General features: G+C 33.6%; 1 protein-coding gene across 1 annotated transcript in view; it reads right to left on the bottom strand.

Annotated features, from left to right (window-relative positions):
• The window catches only part of LOC145673050 (neurotrimin-like), a 431,673-nt gene that overhangs the window by 192,371 nt on the left and 220,479 nt on the right, over positions 1 to 18,823 (bottom strand). The window contains exon 2 of the mRNA XM_081742390.1: positions 10,697 to 10,878. Within this exon, the coding sequence (XP_081598516.1) occupies positions 10,697 to 10,878 (182 nt within the window). The remainder of the gene's footprint in view (positions 1 to 10,696; positions 10,879 to 18,823) is intronic.

Raw genomic sequence — 18,823 nt, 5'->3', positions numbered from 1 at the left:
TTATGTATTCTCGTCTATGTTGGAGTAATTAAACGAAGTTGACTTTGTAACTTCTTGCTACTCCTCGCATCCCCACCGCCCTTGTTTCTTCTTTTTTTTTCTCAGTAGCGTGCTACTATTACAACAACCTCTACACCTTCGAGTGACTTTAGCCAGAGCAACGCGCGTGTGTGTATGTATGTGTGGGTGTTTATGTAGGAAGGAGTTTGGATTAGTTTGGCCAACAAAAGCAGCAAGACACCTTTAAGCCGTGGTAAACTTACATGCAATTAACCATTTAGGTAAGAAAGCGAAAGACCCAAAGGGAATTTTCTGTAGCCAATGATACAGAGTTTATATTTATAAACAAAAACAGCATTTAAAAAGTTTTCCCATATGTAATGTTTACTGATATATGTTAGTTAAACAAAATTCCCTTTCGAAACATTATCTTGAGGCAAGTTATAAAAGAAATTACATTTTAATAATGTTACGAAAAGGTTCCGCCTTCTTTTCCTTAATATTCCACAGCTTCAATAATATTAAAAACATTACATGATCGCAGAAACATTTTTCCTTTGGAGATATAAACGTTGCAATACCGTTTTAATTTACATGGGTCATCCATTGGCTACATCGTACAGTCTGCACGGGCCGGAAGTTTTAGTCCGGGCCCGGTCCTCCCCGTGAATTTATAATGTGAGGCCCGACCCGAGTCCGAAATATGTTTTAGCATTTAAGCCCAAACCCGGCCCTAGCTCGTGTGATAATCAAATGAGCCCGAAATAAGCCCGAATTTCAGAAATTTAATAATGAACGAAAAATTGTATTTATATTTACAGCAATTAGAGGTTTAATTTTTCAGTTGTACTTTAAAAGTTCTCCAGAAAGAATGGTCCAATAAACATTGTTGCACAGTATATTTGCAAAGTTAGACCCGAAAAGGCCTGAGAAATAAAAAAATTTACGGCCCAAGCCCGGCCCGGGCCCGAAGTGATATATTCTTTGTAGGCCCGAGTCCGAACAGCGGGCTCGGGCCGAGCCCTTGCAGACCTCTACCACATCGTGACGGAGACAAATATTCTTTTGACGTCACAACTAAACAAGAATCAATCAATATCTCAGAAATATCAGAATTATCAGAGCTGAGCTCATTAATGGAATCAATTCGCTAAAATCTACATGGATAACGATGACTTTAATCTATCCATATCCTATTTTCTACCTTTGAAAAAAAGGTATACCTAGAAGTTATACATTTCGCCGTTAGATGTTAGCAAATGTCTTTCAGCGGTTGACATCTACCGGACAAAATCGGAACTTCTAGAAATAGAAATAAATGTATCTTTCGTGAACATATTTTTATCGGAATTTATTGCTTTTATTGAAGGGGTAAGAATAGCATGGTCAATTGATTCTCTTTTCACACCTCTTCTCTAGTCGTATGTTGCGTATATATATATATATATATATATATATATATATATATATATATATATATATATATATATAGATAGATAGATAGATAGATAGATAGATAGATAGATAGATATAGATATAGATAGATATATAGATAGATAGATAGATAGATAGATAGATAGATAGATAGATAGATAGATAGATAGATAGATAGATAGATAGATAGATAGATAGATAGATAGATAGATAGATAAGTAGATAGATACTCGCTGATGTACTTTGTTCTTGAGTCCAAGCAAGGGTGCTCTCTCACGAGCTTTCTGATATAAAAACAATCTAGTTCTATCGCTTTTCTATTTTAAATATAGATGGAAGTGTTTTACAATTACTTATCGTCTTTTCGGGTACAGCATAATACCCATTCAATACAACATAGACATAATGGCTTATAGTACTGGACTCTCCCCCTCCATGTTTCTTCCAGACCTGATTTTAGAGGGCACTGCCCCCCTGGAGCTCTGAGAGTGCCGCCCACGGAGCAGACCAAAATTATACGTCTATAATGTAATAATGAATAGTATCTATCAGTTGTGCTCCTCCAGCGTACTAAGTGTGCCCTCAAACACTGTTCCCCTCACAAAGCTTGGAACCATGGCAACAAAAATTTCTGGATGCTTTCCTGAGTCAAAGACACAAGTTAAGATCTGAGTGCAATACAATGTAAATTTAATTAAAAATAACCTCTCGCAGAAGCTATCCCCTCCAAAACCAAATGAAATATTTTAAAAAAATAAACCTATAAGAATTTGTCTGATTTGGAACATGCAAGAAGACAGAGTTTTAAGAAATGTTAATAATACGAACAAACGAAAAAAATAATCTATATCAGTTTTTTTTGGAGGGGGTAAAGAAAACGTTAGAAGAAAAGACAAATAAAAACAGACAGAGAAACCGAAAAGAGACAGAAAAAGAGTATACAAGTAAGAAACCCTACCACGCACGTTTCAGGAAAAGTAAGTAAGAAGACTTCCACAGTTAAAGAGAAAAGTAGAGAAAAATAAAGAACTTGAGGTAAGTAAGCTTTCGGTGTACACCTGAACCCTATTCAGGGTGAATGAAGGAGGCACGGTACGGAAAACATAAAAACTTCAGCTTGTGAGATGACAACATTTGGACTATATATATATATATATATATATATATATATATATATATATATATATAAGAGAGAGAGAGATAAGATGATGTGGGACTCACAGGGATCCTCATTCTATAATCATGTCACGCTCCTCCCAAACGCCTACTGAAGAAAATTTCATGGAATGAAAGGAAAATGCAGGAAGAGTACGTACACACAGACTGACACATACACACAGAAGGAGAAGACAAGGAATGTAGGAAGCGGAAGAAGAAGAAGAAAAAGAAGAGGCAAAAGAAGAAAACACACACGCACACATATATATACGTATTCGTTGGGAGAGAAGAAGGTACATACTGCAGACGAAAGAGGGACATTTTTACCGCAAATAACGAGAAAAGACGAAAAAAGGGGGAACATGATGAAGATAGGAGAAGGGGCAAAACGAAAAGGAAAAAAAAAGATGCTATTTGTGGAATGAGTTTGTTCTTCAGTTGTTCTCTGTAGCTCAAGCAAATGCTACTGCGAGCGTGTGCTTGCTTGCTTTTCCAAAAACAAAACCACCCACTTTAAAAAAAAAAAAATAATAGGAACAGTACACTTGCCTTCTACCCACTTTCGTTTTTTCTTTTTTTTTTTTCCTGTTCCTTAGCTGAAATAGTTTGAAAATAAGGGGTAACGTAAGGGAAGATAGGAATGAAAGACGAGCGTTTGCTTTCCCTTGAAAGAAAAGTTCTTATTTATAAAAAAAAAAAAAAAAAAAAAAAATAGAAGCGCTGAAAAGAAACCAAAAACGTCTTCCAGAACAAATGGTATGGTAAGCTAACAAGCCAAATTTTGATTATTCACAACGGGAACAAATATGTAAGAATGTGGAACCGCATAGAGAACGCTATCTATTTCGTAAAAAAAGAAATTTTCTCTATATTTTTATATTCACTGATTATATTCTTTTTTAAAAAAATTACATGTATGTATAATTGTATACAGTAATATCCATAGCATGCACGGAATTTTAACCTGTGACTGACACTCACAGGTATTGTGTCCCTTAGCTGGATCATAAAAGAAGGTATGTCACTTTATTAGTCTGGCCTACGCTATAGCCTCCAGTTGTTCTAAAAATAAAAAGAATTACTAAATGATTACGAAAGTACTGTAAGGTTAAAATAATTGAAGCCCTCAATGCAAGAACGGAGCAGCTCCAATTTTAAATTTGTTCAGGATTGAAACAAAGTATTGTTAAAAATCAACTTATTGTATTGTTGCGTCTGTAATCTTTCTATACAAAGAAAGGTGCTATTATAGGGTAAAAGCTTTCTTTACAAAAATGTTACAGACCCGAAAATACAATAAGCTGATTTTTAACAATATTTCGTTTCAATCCTGAACAAGTGTAAAATTGTAGCTGCTCCGTTCTTGCAACGAGGGCTTCAATTTAAAAAAAGCGCTAGAAGATAGAAAATAATTAAAGAAACGCTAGAAAACAGAAAATATTTAAAATAGCACTAGAAGTCAGAAAATAATAAGATAAGCCCTAAAATACAAAAAAAAAAAAAAAAAGAAAAATTAGTTAAGCACTAAATAACAGTTTTTATTACAAAAAGTGTTAAAAAGTGCTACTCCTATTATGAATACAAAGTTTTTACATACGCCTACTAAAATAAAGCTCTATAAAGCATAAAATAATTATGAAAGTACTGACAAGCAGTGTCTATACTTTAAAAAGTGCTATAAAGTTATTGCTCATACACTGCTAAAAATACAGAAACTACTTTTAGACACAATAGGACACTGTACACGTTACTGACACTCTTTGAACATTTCCAGATGACACATGTTCACCCCTTGTAGAAACTTTGTTGTCCAAGTATGTCCCAGATGTTCAAAATGTGCAAAATGTGCAAAATGTATGTAATCACTGTAATCACTTTGATTTTGAACTGTTTGCCGAGAAAAATGTTTTCGAACACACGAAGCATACTTTATAAATACAAACTTGATATATTTCCCCTTCAACATCTGTACAAAAGATGTTTAAATGCTGTTTAATTTTTTTAAAATCAAAAGATCCAATATATTTCACACAAAAATTTTTCTTGTAGGTCATATATCTGGAGAACTACATATAGTGTAGTCAAACCAAAACTATCACTTAACTCAGTATGATGCGCTTATACCGTAAAAAATTACGAAAACTCGATTTAGGGCTCATTCAAAAATTTTGTGGCCCCTGTTCGAGAAACTAATTATTGGGCAAGATCGCAAGCTTTTGAAGCACTTTTTGGATCATTCCTAAAATTCTTGTTTACAATGTATTATAAATAGAAATATTTAAAGTACATCTACTACAATGCACTAAAAGAAACATAAAATATTTACAAACGTGTTAAAAAGCAGTTCTTTATTTTAAAAAATGCTAAAAAGTTACTACTTGTATTATCAATATACATTTTTGAATGAATCAAGAATGCACACAGTGTATGTATCAAGTCTAACGAAGTAATGTTTATTAAAATTATCAATGAAACTCTATTTATAATTTAATATTCGGCACTAGCGGAATTGCTAGTTCCTCGCATGGAAGTTGTGTATTAAATATTAAACTGCAAACTTCAATGTTGTAGAAATCTGCTCCTTTTTCTCTTTCAGCAACGTAAGTTTCGAAAACAGTTCGGAAAATTTTCAATAAATTTATTGTGTAATGAATGTTCGTCTTCAGTGTATATGAATCCTCACGGAAAGAACTTTATAAATAAATAAATAGGAATAGAATTTCCCAAAACGAAAAATCCATAGTCTGTTAATTTCATGTAAAGATTTATACAACGAATTTCACAAATGTAGTAATTTAATTTAGAACGCTATTTAAGAACAAAAACAGTGAGACATGTACGAGGGTCGTTCAGAAACTAAAGAGCGTTTTGGCATGGTTAAATAAAAAAAAAAAAGATATTCTATCAACACGGAACTGTATTTACAAAGCCACAGGACCTTGCTCTACTTTTCTATGTAATTGTCATAGTTGTCAAGACAATTGTTACAACGTGGGACCAATTTTTTAATGCTGATGTTATATACATCTGCTGCAAAAGATTTGAGCCAGGCTATTGCTGCTTGGTTGAGTTCCTCATCGTTTGCGAACTGTTTCTCACCTAAAAATTCCTTACGTTTTGGGAATAAGTGAAAGTCGGGTTTCCTGAATTTTTCTTCGACTTTTTCCTTCAGTTCTTCCGTAACAAGTGATGGCCTCCCACTTCAATCTTCATCATGCACACTGGTCCTTTCTTTATTAAACATAATGCACCATTTCTTCACTGATGATTCGTTCATTGCACTATCACCATAAACACTCTATATTTGCCTGTATATATCAATAGGCTTAACATTTTGTGCGTTCAGAAAACGAATGATACTCCGTAGTTCACATTTGGCGGAAATTGTGATTAGCACCGCCATTTTGGATCCCTGCATAATCAAGTAGCTAACTGCACAGCATTAAGACTCGGCTCACAGTGAAGTGAAGGAAGGAGCTAACTGCTCCATACGCAAATCGCAGTGGTGGGTGGTCGGCGTCGGGCGGGACCCGCAATCCAATTTTGTAGTTCATTGATCGAATTTCACTTCTTCAACTGAAGCGATTCTTCACATTCGGCACCTTTTTTTTCAATAAAGAGAGGAAAATTTTGACATTACAGAAATGCCTCTGCTTTTCCTCTTACAAGTGAAATTTTCAACAATGAACAAACATAGCATTAGTTTTTCTTAAATGAGATCTTATATACTGAGTTTCTTGTCTCTAAATTTAGAGATTCATGAGATATTCAATTCTTGACGCAAAGTTTGAACCCTCCCGTTAACTCGCTTAGAATATGTGTTTCAAAAAATCCTTTCTTTTATCTCTTGCCTTCGTTGAGTTGAGTTGAGTTTGAGTTTAACGTCCCGTTCAGCAGCGAGGCTATATGAGACGTGGACCTACTGATTAACGTGGAATCCGAACTACATGAGCTCCCGCCGGGAATCGAACCCGGGTCTCCTACGCCAAAGGCGCGTACGCTAACCGCTTAGCCACGGAGGAGCTCTCTTGCCTTCGTGTTAAAGGAAATATTCTCCCCAAATTTTGTGTTTCTACACGTAATAATGTGGCCTAGGCGATGAGGAGTCAATTACTTCCACACTTTTAAATAATAATATAGATTATTTGCTTGGCCAAGCACGAACTTTAGTTGCTTTTATTAGCAACATCTTTTATTTTAAAGCTTGTTTTAAATTATTTTCCGCTTTTTACTGTTTTTAAAATGTATTTTCCACTTTTAGAGCTTTTTCCTAAATTCAGTTAATATATACTTATGCCTTAAAGTTTGCTTTTACTTCCCCACTTCTTTGTTACCGCAGTATTTTAGATAGACTCCTAAGTTAAAGATAGGATACAAACTTCCTATAAAATGAGTAGACTACAAAATATGGGTCAACATTATTTTTAAAAAATTGGCCTAAGTATTGTAAAATTATGCAAATACATACTGTAAACATACAAATTACGGTATTGACTGTTAGCCTTTCAGAAGTTTCATAGTTTAGTACCGAAGACTATCATAAGATTTTGACTAAATTTACATCTGAAATTTTGTACAAATACGTAATACTGGTGGCAATACATTATTTTACAATGATAGGTAAACAGCTTATCATTTTACTGTTAAATTATTACAAACTCATTTAGATTATGTATCTGAGTATTCAACGTTAATTAAATATTACGTCAAAAGATAACAGAGTATTTCATTGCTTTCTCCGAAACCTTATATGGCGTCTCTAACGAAAAAACTTACAAACTACTGCCTTCTAAAAAAAAAAAAAAAAAAAAAAAAAAAAGAGTATTTTAAAGGTAAGGAACTTAGAAATAAATAATTGATTGCAAAATAGTAAATAAATACTAACAATTAAATTATAGTAGTTAATAAACGTTTAAAACAATGGTTTTAAATAAAATGTACTGAAAAGAGAATTTCTCGTTGTGTAAAATGAGAAATGGAAATAACACTAAAAACGTTGGGTGTGATTTAATATTTACATAAAATGATTAACTTACAATTGCATAAAGCATGATACATATGAGTTATAATTTATCATAATGAAGCACTTTCGTAATATTCATAAAGACTTAGGAAGATTACATAATGCTTTTAGCTTTAACCTCAGTTCTTAACTATAGCCCATCAAAAAGTTATTTTTCCCTTGTTATAGCCCACAATAAAATTATTATTTCGTGCTTTTAAGTGTCTTTTATTAAAGTATTGTTTTTTAGTGTTTTTGTTTTACTTTAACAGATAGCAGAGTAATTCAGTACTTTTCAGAGACCTCATGTGGTGTCTGTGAAACCACTGAAAAATCACGAACTACTGCTTTCCACAAGAAATCATGTAGTATTATCAAGTAAAGGAAGTTAGAAGTACATAATTGATTGCAAGATAGTAAACAAACACCGAAAAGTTAACTATAGTAATTAACAAACTTTTACTACAATACTTTTATAAAATGCACTGACAAAGGGAATTTTTCGTGAGAAAAATGAGTAACTAGAATAACTGTAAAAACTTTGGGTGCGACTTATGTGTTTTCATAAACTGATGCACTCATGATTGCATAAAGCATGATACCTAAGCATGATTCGAGTTATAATGAATTATAATGAAGCACTTTCCTAATATTCATAAAGACTTTAGTAAAAATGGTTTTAGTAAAAATGAATAACTAGAATAAAACTAAAAGCAGTGGGTGCGACTTATATGTTTACATAAACTCATGAGTGCATAAAGCATTATACCTATGGGTTATGATGTATTATAAAGAAGCACTTCCTAATACCCATAAAGACTTGGGAAGAGCACCCAATGCTTTTAGTAAAAATGAATAACTAGAATAACACTAAAAGCATTGGGCGTGACATATATTTACATAAACTGATGCACTCATGATTGCATAAAGCATGATATCTATCGGTTATAATGAGTTATAATGAAGCACTTTCCTAATATCCATAAAGACTTAGGAAGAGCATCCAATGCTTTTAGTTTTAACTCCAGTTCTTCACTATAGTCCATTAGAAAGTTATTATTATTATTATTATTATTATTATTATTATTATTATTATTATTATTATTATTATTATTATTATTATTATTATTATTATTATTATTTTTGCATATTATAACCCACAATAAAGTTATTATTTTCTGCTTTTAAGTGCATTTTTATAAAAGCTTTGTTTTTCAGAATTTTTTTAAAAAAGTTAGTAGCAGATTTCTGTACTTTTACTTCCTCAACCATCATCAATTGCTTTCTCTGTTCATTGACTTGTAAAACAGATTAAACACCATTTAAGACATGAAAAAGCTAATTAACGAAATATTCTACATATTCCAACATTGAACAGGTTAATAACACGCACATTATGCGTATACAACATTATTTAGGTTTGCACTAATTGTTCAAATTTCAATTTCTGGTCTCTAAATGTTTAAAAGGTACGGTACATCGAAAAAGAAGAAATTTTACTTCCTTCATTTTTTTCTCAAACACCATACTTCCGTTTTATGGTCGACCATTTATCTTGAATCGGTCCACGAAGAGTTTTAGATATGGTACTTATCTAAGGAATTTTTCGAAACAGAACGTTTTGAAAATCAAAATTTTAATTCCTTTTAACTTTGCTCATATTGATTTGAAATACGCTATATCATCATTATAGTTTGCGCCACTAAAGTACAAGACTTGGTACATAAATTCTAAACCTAACCAACATGTAATACTTTTAGGCAGACCATATTTATTGAACTTTGATATGATATCATACAAAATTTGTAGTAATATCGAATTTTATTATGTTGTTACAGATCCAGAAAAACAGGAGAGTGAGCAAAGTATGACCAAAAAGGGAAATCGAAGGCGAGAGCTGTTATTGAATACCGCAGGAGATCCACTCCGACATGTTAGTACTTTAGATGATAGTCAAGGGCGCCGATCCTGGGGGACGAAGGGACCCCCCAAAGCTCATGTGGGGCCTCCTATTCTATATTTGAATGTACAATATTTGGCGTAATTTGAGTGCAATTTATCTTAAAATCTTCATATATATACCTTCTGCATCTCAATCGGCCCCCCAAATTTACAGAGAAATCGGCGCCCTTGGTGATAGTGTCCCTACATATGCGACAGAGAAGAAATGGGCAGTCGAATTTAAGACTGGGGAGAACCTCCATTGAAGATGACACTCGATCAAGAAGGTCCGTCGAAGCGCTAACTGGGGAGAACATTGACAAAGTTCATGAAATCATCATGAATGATCATCGAATGACAATCAGACAGATTGCCTAGATAGTGGACTCATCTACGGCAAACGTTGACCGAATTATTACTCAGCATCTGGGAATGAGCAATGTTTCCGCGAAATGGATGTCAAAACTTTTGACTCCTGATCAAAAGCTCACCAGACGCAACATTTCAAGGGACAATCTTCATCTCTTCTAAAATGTTGAAGTTTATGTTAATGTAACGTCCTTAGGTTGTCGCACTGAACAATATACGTATTGTGTGTGTGATGTTCAAGGTGTAGATTTGAAATATGTAATAAACTCAGGTAATGGCCTAGGGAGAATGTCAATTTGCAACACTGTTATTCTAGTAGAACGTTATGTTAGATTGACAACATTGCTAATTTAGCGATAATGCAGAGAGTGTTAATCAAGGGTGCCGATTTCTCTGTAAATTTGGAGGGGGGCATTCAGATGCAGAAGGTATATATATATATATGGATTTTAAGACAAATTGCACTCAAATTATGCCCCCAATAGGAAGCCCACATGAGCTTTGGGGGGGCGGGACTCCTCGTCCCCCAGGATCGGAGCCTTTGGTGTTAATCAATATCCGCGTGTTGCTATTTGTTGTAGAAAAATTCATTTTTTTTAAATCTATTGATTTAAAAGTTCCAAGTATATGTCAAGATAAATGGTCCATTCTGTTTATATGAAAACCCTTTTAGGCCGAAAATGTATGCATTCTTTGTTATCCTGGCGTAATTCGTATACATGGTGATAGTCTATCACTTTAATCACTAATACAAAAATCACTTTAAAAATCTTATTTAAAAAAATCACTTACCGTTCTTTCTCCTAGATTTCTTACTCGGCAGTAGAGAAACGCTGTCCCACCTAGCTGCACCGTGATATTGGTAACTGTATTGTTGTCGAATACTGGTTCTGTGAGTCGCTGGAACTCCTCGAAATTCGAAAACCATACTGCTTGTGAATACGAATGGCGATGAGGAAGTTGTTCACGTCGCCCTGCAAATAAATAAATAAATAAATAAATAAATAAATAAATAAATAAATAAAAACAAAGAAATATTAGGTTTAAAAAAGTATTGATGAGCTTACTCAAACATAAATAAGCTCGTTCTTGAAAAAAAATTGCAATCTTATCTATAGCTAAGTAAAGCAAGTAAATGTAAACTTATGTCCAAAATTATTGTCGCATGTCTCTAAATATGTTGCTGTAGGAATATAATTTGATAACGAATTCGCCCGGTATTTCTTATGGTGTTAATATGTGTATGTATAATCGGCAAAGGCATGTATGTGGCAAATTTCATGTCAGAAGAGCAGTAAATAAGAACAACAAAACGAAAATAAAACTTTTTTTGTCCATTTAGCAACATTTTGTTTTGCTCATTCTAATTTTCGTATTTATAATTCTTCTCCTATTAAATTTACCACAAATATACATTTCCCGATTATACACGTAATATCAGTATTAAAAGTATCCTGCAAAATCATTATCAAATTATATTCTTACAACAAGACAGTTATAGATATGCGACAATCGTTTTGGACATGAGTGTACATATTGTTGGGCCAACTGAGATATTTATTTCAAGCTAAAGTATACAAAAATTTCCTGCATAATAGTATTTCCTATAAGACAAGATTTGAGTCTGTCTCATCTAAAAAGGAAGTAGTAAAAGTGATGTATTTACGTAAAAGTACGGAAGTAGTAAAAGCTATAACGAAATACTTTAGTTTGTATAATATTTACCTGTACCGTGGGCAAAAAGTGCTCATAAATATGTAATATACTTAGTAGAATGTTCATTTTAAATTAACAGAAAAGAAGAATGTTTTTAATATATGTAAGAGATTATTATGGGATAGTTGTGGCTATGTACATGTTATGTGTTGACCTAGTCAAGTGAATTTATGTATTTCACGGTTTTAAAAAGGAATATTTAAGACATATCAAGCAATAAAGGTGAGGCTAATGATCTTTAAATATCTGAGTTGATTCTTGCATAAAGAAAAGTTATTATCGCTTCGTAACTTATATTTTACCAGACGGACCAGGTTGACGACGCTTTTCTATAGAGTCGTTATAAAAATTTGGTTTACCAAACCCGGGACCTTTTGAAAATTCAGTTCCCGAAGAAGGAAAGTAGGGCTGAATTTACTTGGATATTACCATTTATGAATACGAACTTAACCGTATTACGAAGCGGTAAGGTCATCAAAAGAAAAATGGATAGTGAAATAGTGCAACAGGAATCTAATACCAGTAATCCAGGTGAAATTAGTGCAACACCAAGTTTGTCATCTGAGGATCGACTTTTGTTAGCTGTGCAGCGACAAATTATGCAAATGACGACTGAGATAAAACAAACCATGGAACAGAAGCTCAATGAATCTAACACAAACATGGAACAGAAGTTCTATGAAGCTAACCAGACCATGGAACAGAAGATAGAATTGAAATTCAACGAAGCTAACAAGACCATGGAACAGAAGTTCTATGAAGCTAACCAGACCATGGAACAGAAGATAGAACTGAAGTTCTATGAAGCTAACCAGACCATGGAAAAGAAGATAGAACTGAAATTTAATGAAGCTAGCAAGCAGTATGAAGAATTAAGTAAACGAATAGAACGGATAGAACTGAAATCAGACGATACGAAACAAACAATCGTCCAGGTGATGAACGACATATCCTCGCAGTTTGAAGAGAAGTTAAAAAGGTTAGCCGATGAGTGTCAAGAAAAGCACGATCATCAAAATCATGAAATCTGTGCTGTAAAAAAGGATTTAACGTTAATAGAATCTTCCGTTAAACATCAAAAGATCCAGTTGGCTACTATGCAGGAAGAAATTAAAACGTTACAGGCTAGAGACACCATTCATCGCAATAATCTGGGCAGTGATCGCTTCGAGTTTCCCCAATCACCGGATATAAATACGCCTTCGCCGGAATCTGAGGAGGATATTATATTAGAGGAAAATTGTCCGAAGATCACTGATGAACGAAATATAAATGGTATCATGACACAGCACGCTACGGACCGGAACAATCACACCACAAGAACAAGGAGTGAGAAAAGAAAGGTAAAGCTAAGTGTCAAGATGAGCGAAATCAAAGCCATGAGTAAATTTAGTGGTAAGTGCAATGAAAATGCTAGTTCTTTCTTAGAGAAATTCCAAGACGAATGTAATATAATGTCTATCGACCGATCACAATACATGAAATTAATACCCCATGTATTACTCCCACCTTGTTCCTTATGGTTTAAGGCAATACGTGATCACATTAGTACATATGAGGAATTTAAAGCGGCATTGATCGCGAATTACGAAAATGACTTTTTGCTGGCCAACAGAGATGCCACTCTTAGAAATCAACATTTCAATCCTCGATTGCACAAATCTATTGTAGAGTTTGTTATAAATGTCTATAATGAATTAAAGGTTGTTAATCCCTTGCAATCGGAATCAAGAATAATTGCATCGATTCGCAATTTGCTTCCATTTAAATTACAGCAGATCTTATTTTCCACACAGTGTATGAGTTTCAGTCATTTATTAATGCTTGTACAATGCTACGAAACTCAATATCATGCTATGAATCTAACACAATCAGGAATGGGTAAAAATAAGAATAATTCAGATCATTTGGTCCCTGTTCGGAATTTGAATATCCGAAGTGTGAATAATAATGAACCGAACCTAAGACGAGTATACTCTAGCAATCAAAATGAACAAAATAGACAAGGTTATGTAGGGAATCCGCCTAACCTAATTAATCGTAATAATTCCTATGTTAGACCATATAGTCAAAATAGGTTTAAAAATAGACGAAATGTATGGAGAAATTCCACCAACGCAGCGAACTACGTGGATAGAAGTAATGGAAGGATAAGAGATGGCACTTCACATCAAGATCCAGGTATTGAAGTAATTTCTGTACAAAACAATAATACAGGACATAATCATGATTGTGCTGTACAGTGTACCCTATTGGAACCCTACTCGAGTATGAATTTAAACTAATTGCGGCTGATATGGTAGGGGTTAAACCCATGTCAGCTGTAGGTTCTCATGAGCATTTATCTAAAAATTTAAGCGATAATTTCTATGAACATTTATCTTCCAATTTACCGGTTCATGCTAATTATGAAAATGATCTTTCCTATGACGTTTCTGTGAATAACTATTCGGAAATAGCAATTAACAGGTGTCAATATCAATTTATACCTGTTGTAAATCGTTGTTGGTTTGAAGACGATACTGTCAATGATGGTTTTAATATCGAAGAAAATTTTGTATTTTTAAAATCATATAGTACTGCTAAAATACCTATTAAAGTCAATGGATTAAGTACCGAAGCTTTACTCGATACGGGAGCAAACGCCTCTCTATTATCGTATTCATGGTGGAAAGTAATCACTAGTAATTATTCGAATCCTAAGCTACAAAAGGCTGAGAACATTATTATAGTTGATTTTACCGGTAAACATAAAAAGAGAGTAGCAGGAATTACCCGTGTGTCAATATCTATCCAAGATTTCGAAATATCAATCCCTATTCTGGTTATCAAAGATCTTAACGAGAACTTAATTATGGGCTTAGATTTACTATCCCAATTACGAGTCATGCTTGATTTTAAAAACCAAACTTTAACGATACCGGGTATACCTCAGAAAATTGTTCAAAAACTGCTTCCAAAATTAGATAATAGCGCTTGCCAATATAATGATCTGTCTCCTATAGTGAATAATGTTTCTATTAGTGAAAAAGGTGATAAATTAAATGATCAACGATTGGAAAAGACACAAAATTTGATGAATGTAAAGGATGATGTAGTATTTTCTGAACATGTTAAATCTCTCGAAAGCAGCCTTGATTTTGCTGATAATACCGTAATAGCAGACTTTAAGAACATTTTATATAAACATAGAAAGGTCTTTTCAGAACGTCCTGGATGCTGCAAGGATTTTGTTTATTCTTTTAAAGTTAAAACTGATAAACCTATAGTAACCAAGCCCTATATAATTCCATATAGATACAGAGAGAATGTACGTCAACAAATAGCAGATATGTTAAGAGATGGGATCATTAGGCCTTCGAGGAGCGTCCACCTTAATCCATTACATGTTGTTCCAAAGAAAAATGGTTCTTTACGTGTGGTATTAGATTTGAGGCGAACTAACGGTCACATTGATCTGGAACAAGTGAGGTATCCTCCAGTAGAAGAAATACTAGCTTCTTTACAAGGGAACGCCGTATTCGGAAATTTAGACCTAGTAATGGCGTATAATCAGGTCGAGTTACACGAAGATTCAAAACCATTTACAGCATTTAGTTTTGAAGGTCACTTGTATGAATACAATCGTGTAGTCTTTGGGCTTATCAATGGTAGTGCAGCATTAGCATCCTGCTTGAACAAAGTTCTAGGTCAAGACTTGCGTAGCAACGTGATAACGTATGCTGATGATATCTTAATCATGGGGAAAAATCCACATGAATATTTGAAGTATTTAGATATAGTTTTAGACAGATTGGAAAGTTCCGGCCTTACTATCAATTTACAGAAATCCAAGTTTTTGCAGAATTCTATAGAATTTCTTGGGTACCAAATTGATGCCTCTGGTTTGCAATTCAGTCAATCTAAAGTTCAAGCCATAGAAGATCTGCCTGCTCCAGTAAATGTGAAACAGACACGACAAATATTAGGACTCTTCAATTGGTTTCGCAAAGCCATCCCGCGATTTGCTGAGATAGCCCAGCCTTTATTTATGATCATAAAGAAGGGTATACCATGGCAATGGGGTCCGATCCAGGAACACAGTTTTAATAAATTGAAGGAGTGCGTAAAACGAAATATCCATTTGAATCACCCCAGATACGACGTTCCTTTTTACGTACAATGTGATGGTTCCCAACTTGGAATCTCTGCAGTACTCTGGCAGCCTAACCCAACTGTGCAGGAACCAGCTGTTATACATTGCGCTAGCCGTACTTTAAAGAAAGCTGAAAAGGGATACACTACAACAGAAATTGAACTTTTGGCTGTACGTTTTGCTATACAAAAATTCGCTCCCTATCTGAGCGGATGTCATTTCATAGTACTTACTGACCATAATTCATTGCGATATCTTAATAGCGTACAGGGGTATAATAACAGATTACTTCGCTGGTCGTTAGATCTGCAAGCTTATGATTTCGAAGTGCAACACATTAAAGGAGTGGATAATGGACCCGTAGATACTTTATCACGCCTGTTTCCTGGAGAAGAGCAACATATTTTGTCTATTAATGAATTTAAGATCTTACAAGATGAAATAGCTACCATTTCAATAGAAGATTTAAGAGAACATCAAATAAAGTATCATGAATACCAACAAATCATGGAACATTTATCTTCATGTGGCGATGGATGTAGTTGTCCCAAGCACTGGAATTCCAGATTTAAATTAAATAACGGAATCTTACTCATTAAGGATTTTAAGTTCAAATCTAGGAACAAAATTTGTATTCCACCTACGTTAACAGCACGCATCTTAAAGGCCTACCATGATGATTTTGGACATTTTGGGTATGTAAAGGTATGTGCCTTGATTAATAAATCTTTTTATTGGAAAGGAATGCGAGCTCAGGTCAAAAATTATATCAATGACTGTATCGAGTGTATGCAAATTAAGCATAATTATCAGGCTATACAAAAACCAATGCTTTCAATAACACCGGAGAGACCACATTCATTTCTATCGATTGATTTATATGGACCGTTACCCAGAGCAGCTACTGGAGAAGTTTATTTGTTAACAACAATGGATATCTTTTCACGATATGTGGTAGCTTACCCCTTGCGCAAAGCAACCTCCGCTGCTATAGTGAATAAAATTCTAAATGTATACATTCCACACTGTGGCCCTATCGAGCATATATTATGCGATAACGGCTCACAATTCAAAAGTGATGTGTTTCTCAAAGCCATGAATAAGGCCAACATTAAAATTCATTTTGTGACTCCGTACCACCCAAGTAGCTCCGTAGTAGAAAATGTACATCGCAATTTCGGTATGTTGTTTCGGCACTTCTGTAAGGATAAACATGCTGAATGGATTAAGCATGTCAACCAAATTACGTACCTTTTGAACCATTCTATATCAGACACTTTAGGTGTGTCTCCTGCTAAGGTGCATAATGGCTCTGATGTAATTTTCCCTGTGGAACAACATTTTGATGTCAAATTAGAAGATTCGACAATTATAGACTCATCCAATTTAGTGAACATGGTTAAGATCCGAAGACACAACAAGTTTTTGAAACGTAATTCGCAAGTAGAGTCGTTACAAGAAGGAAAATATCGGATCAAGGTCAACGATTTAGTTTTCGTTAAACAACATCCGCAGAGTAATATGTTGTTAAAGAAAATCTACAAATTTTGTGACATTTTCTCAGGTCCTTATTTATGTTTTAAGGAGATAAATCCTAAAGTCTTCGAACTGTTAAACGCTAAAACGGGGAGGTCAATTGGACTTCGCAATATAGATGAGTTAAAGGTTTGGAAGCCTACTCCGTATACAAAGGAAAAATGGATGCATCTAGTTAAAGAGTTAGTAGCACCCAACATTCTTGATCAAATAAATAAGAATGAAAAATAACAATAATAATGAAAAATGTGTTTATTTAATAACAAAAAGGTGTCTTTTGTTTCTGTAAAATAAATTTATTTACTTCCATTTGATTATTCAAACGTAGGTTATGTTTAATTTTTATTCTTTCTTATTAAGGTGAAGAATCATAATTCAATTTATAATTAGTTAAAGGCAAAAAAATTTACTTTATATCAGATTGATTTGTGTTTAATTGTCAAAGATTATGTTAAGAATAAGATCCATTCTATAAAATCCATTATTCAATAACTACCTTGAATGAAATTCTTCTTTATTTATGACATCTTAGTGCTACTATGTATACATTACAATTGCAACATCTAACTTATTTGTTATACAATGCGCCCGAAAAGAATAAATATTATTTGTCACATCATCGTTTGTAATAATGATCGAAACTAGTAATCTTGATAATTTATGTTTCACCCTCGTTAATTATATTTCTAAGCGACGATGTTTTTAATGATAAAGAATAAATAATAATGTAATAAAAGAGAAATATTAATGAAATCAAAGATTTATTGTAAATGTATTTATGTGAATGATAATAACTAATATTTTATATATATATGAGGGTTAACCAAAAAATAATGAAGATATATACGAGGTGTTATCAAAATATAAAGAACATATGTAATGTACGAACATTAATCTAATCAGACCAGTGGTTCTTGAATATAAAAGCCAAGCCTACTCATGACTTTTATATTCAGTCCCTTTGTCGGGCGACATTTTCTATAACGAAATACTTTAGTTTGTATAATATTTACCTGTACCGTGGGCAAAAAGTGCTCATAAATATGTAATATACTTAGTAGAATGTTCATTTTAAATTAACAGAAAAGAAGAATGTTTTTAATATATGTAAGAGATTATTATGGGATAGTTGTGGCTATGTACATGTTATGTGTTGACCTAGTCAAGTGAATTTATGTATTTCACGGTTTTAAAAAGGAATATTTAAGACATATCAAGCAATAAAGGTGAGGCTAATGATCTTTAAATATCTGAGTTGATTCTTGCATAAAGAAAAGTTATTATCGCTTCGTAACTTATATTTTACCAGACGGACCAGGTTGACGACGCTTTTCTATAGAGTCGTTATAAAGCGATATATGACAGTGGCGTATTTACGATTTTGATTCGAGGGGACCTTGTTAACTTTATTCCTGGAAATGTAAAAGTTCAGCAAGATATTTAATTTACTTTAATATAGTAAGATAGATTTCGGGGGGAACTTCAACCCGGAAGCCCCCCTCAAATACACCACTGTCTCTGGAAGTGTATCA

The sequence above is a fragment of the Thermobia domestica genome, chromosome 16, assembly GCF_964235325.1.
Source record: "Thermobia domestica chromosome 16, izTheDome1.hap1.1, whole genome shotgun sequence".
Classification (NCBI taxonomy): Eukaryota; Metazoa; Arthropoda; class Insecta; order Zygentoma; family Lepismatidae; genus Thermobia; species Thermobia domestica.
Note: the sequence above shows the minus strand (reverse complement) of the source record. Positions and strands in the feature narration are given on the sequence as shown.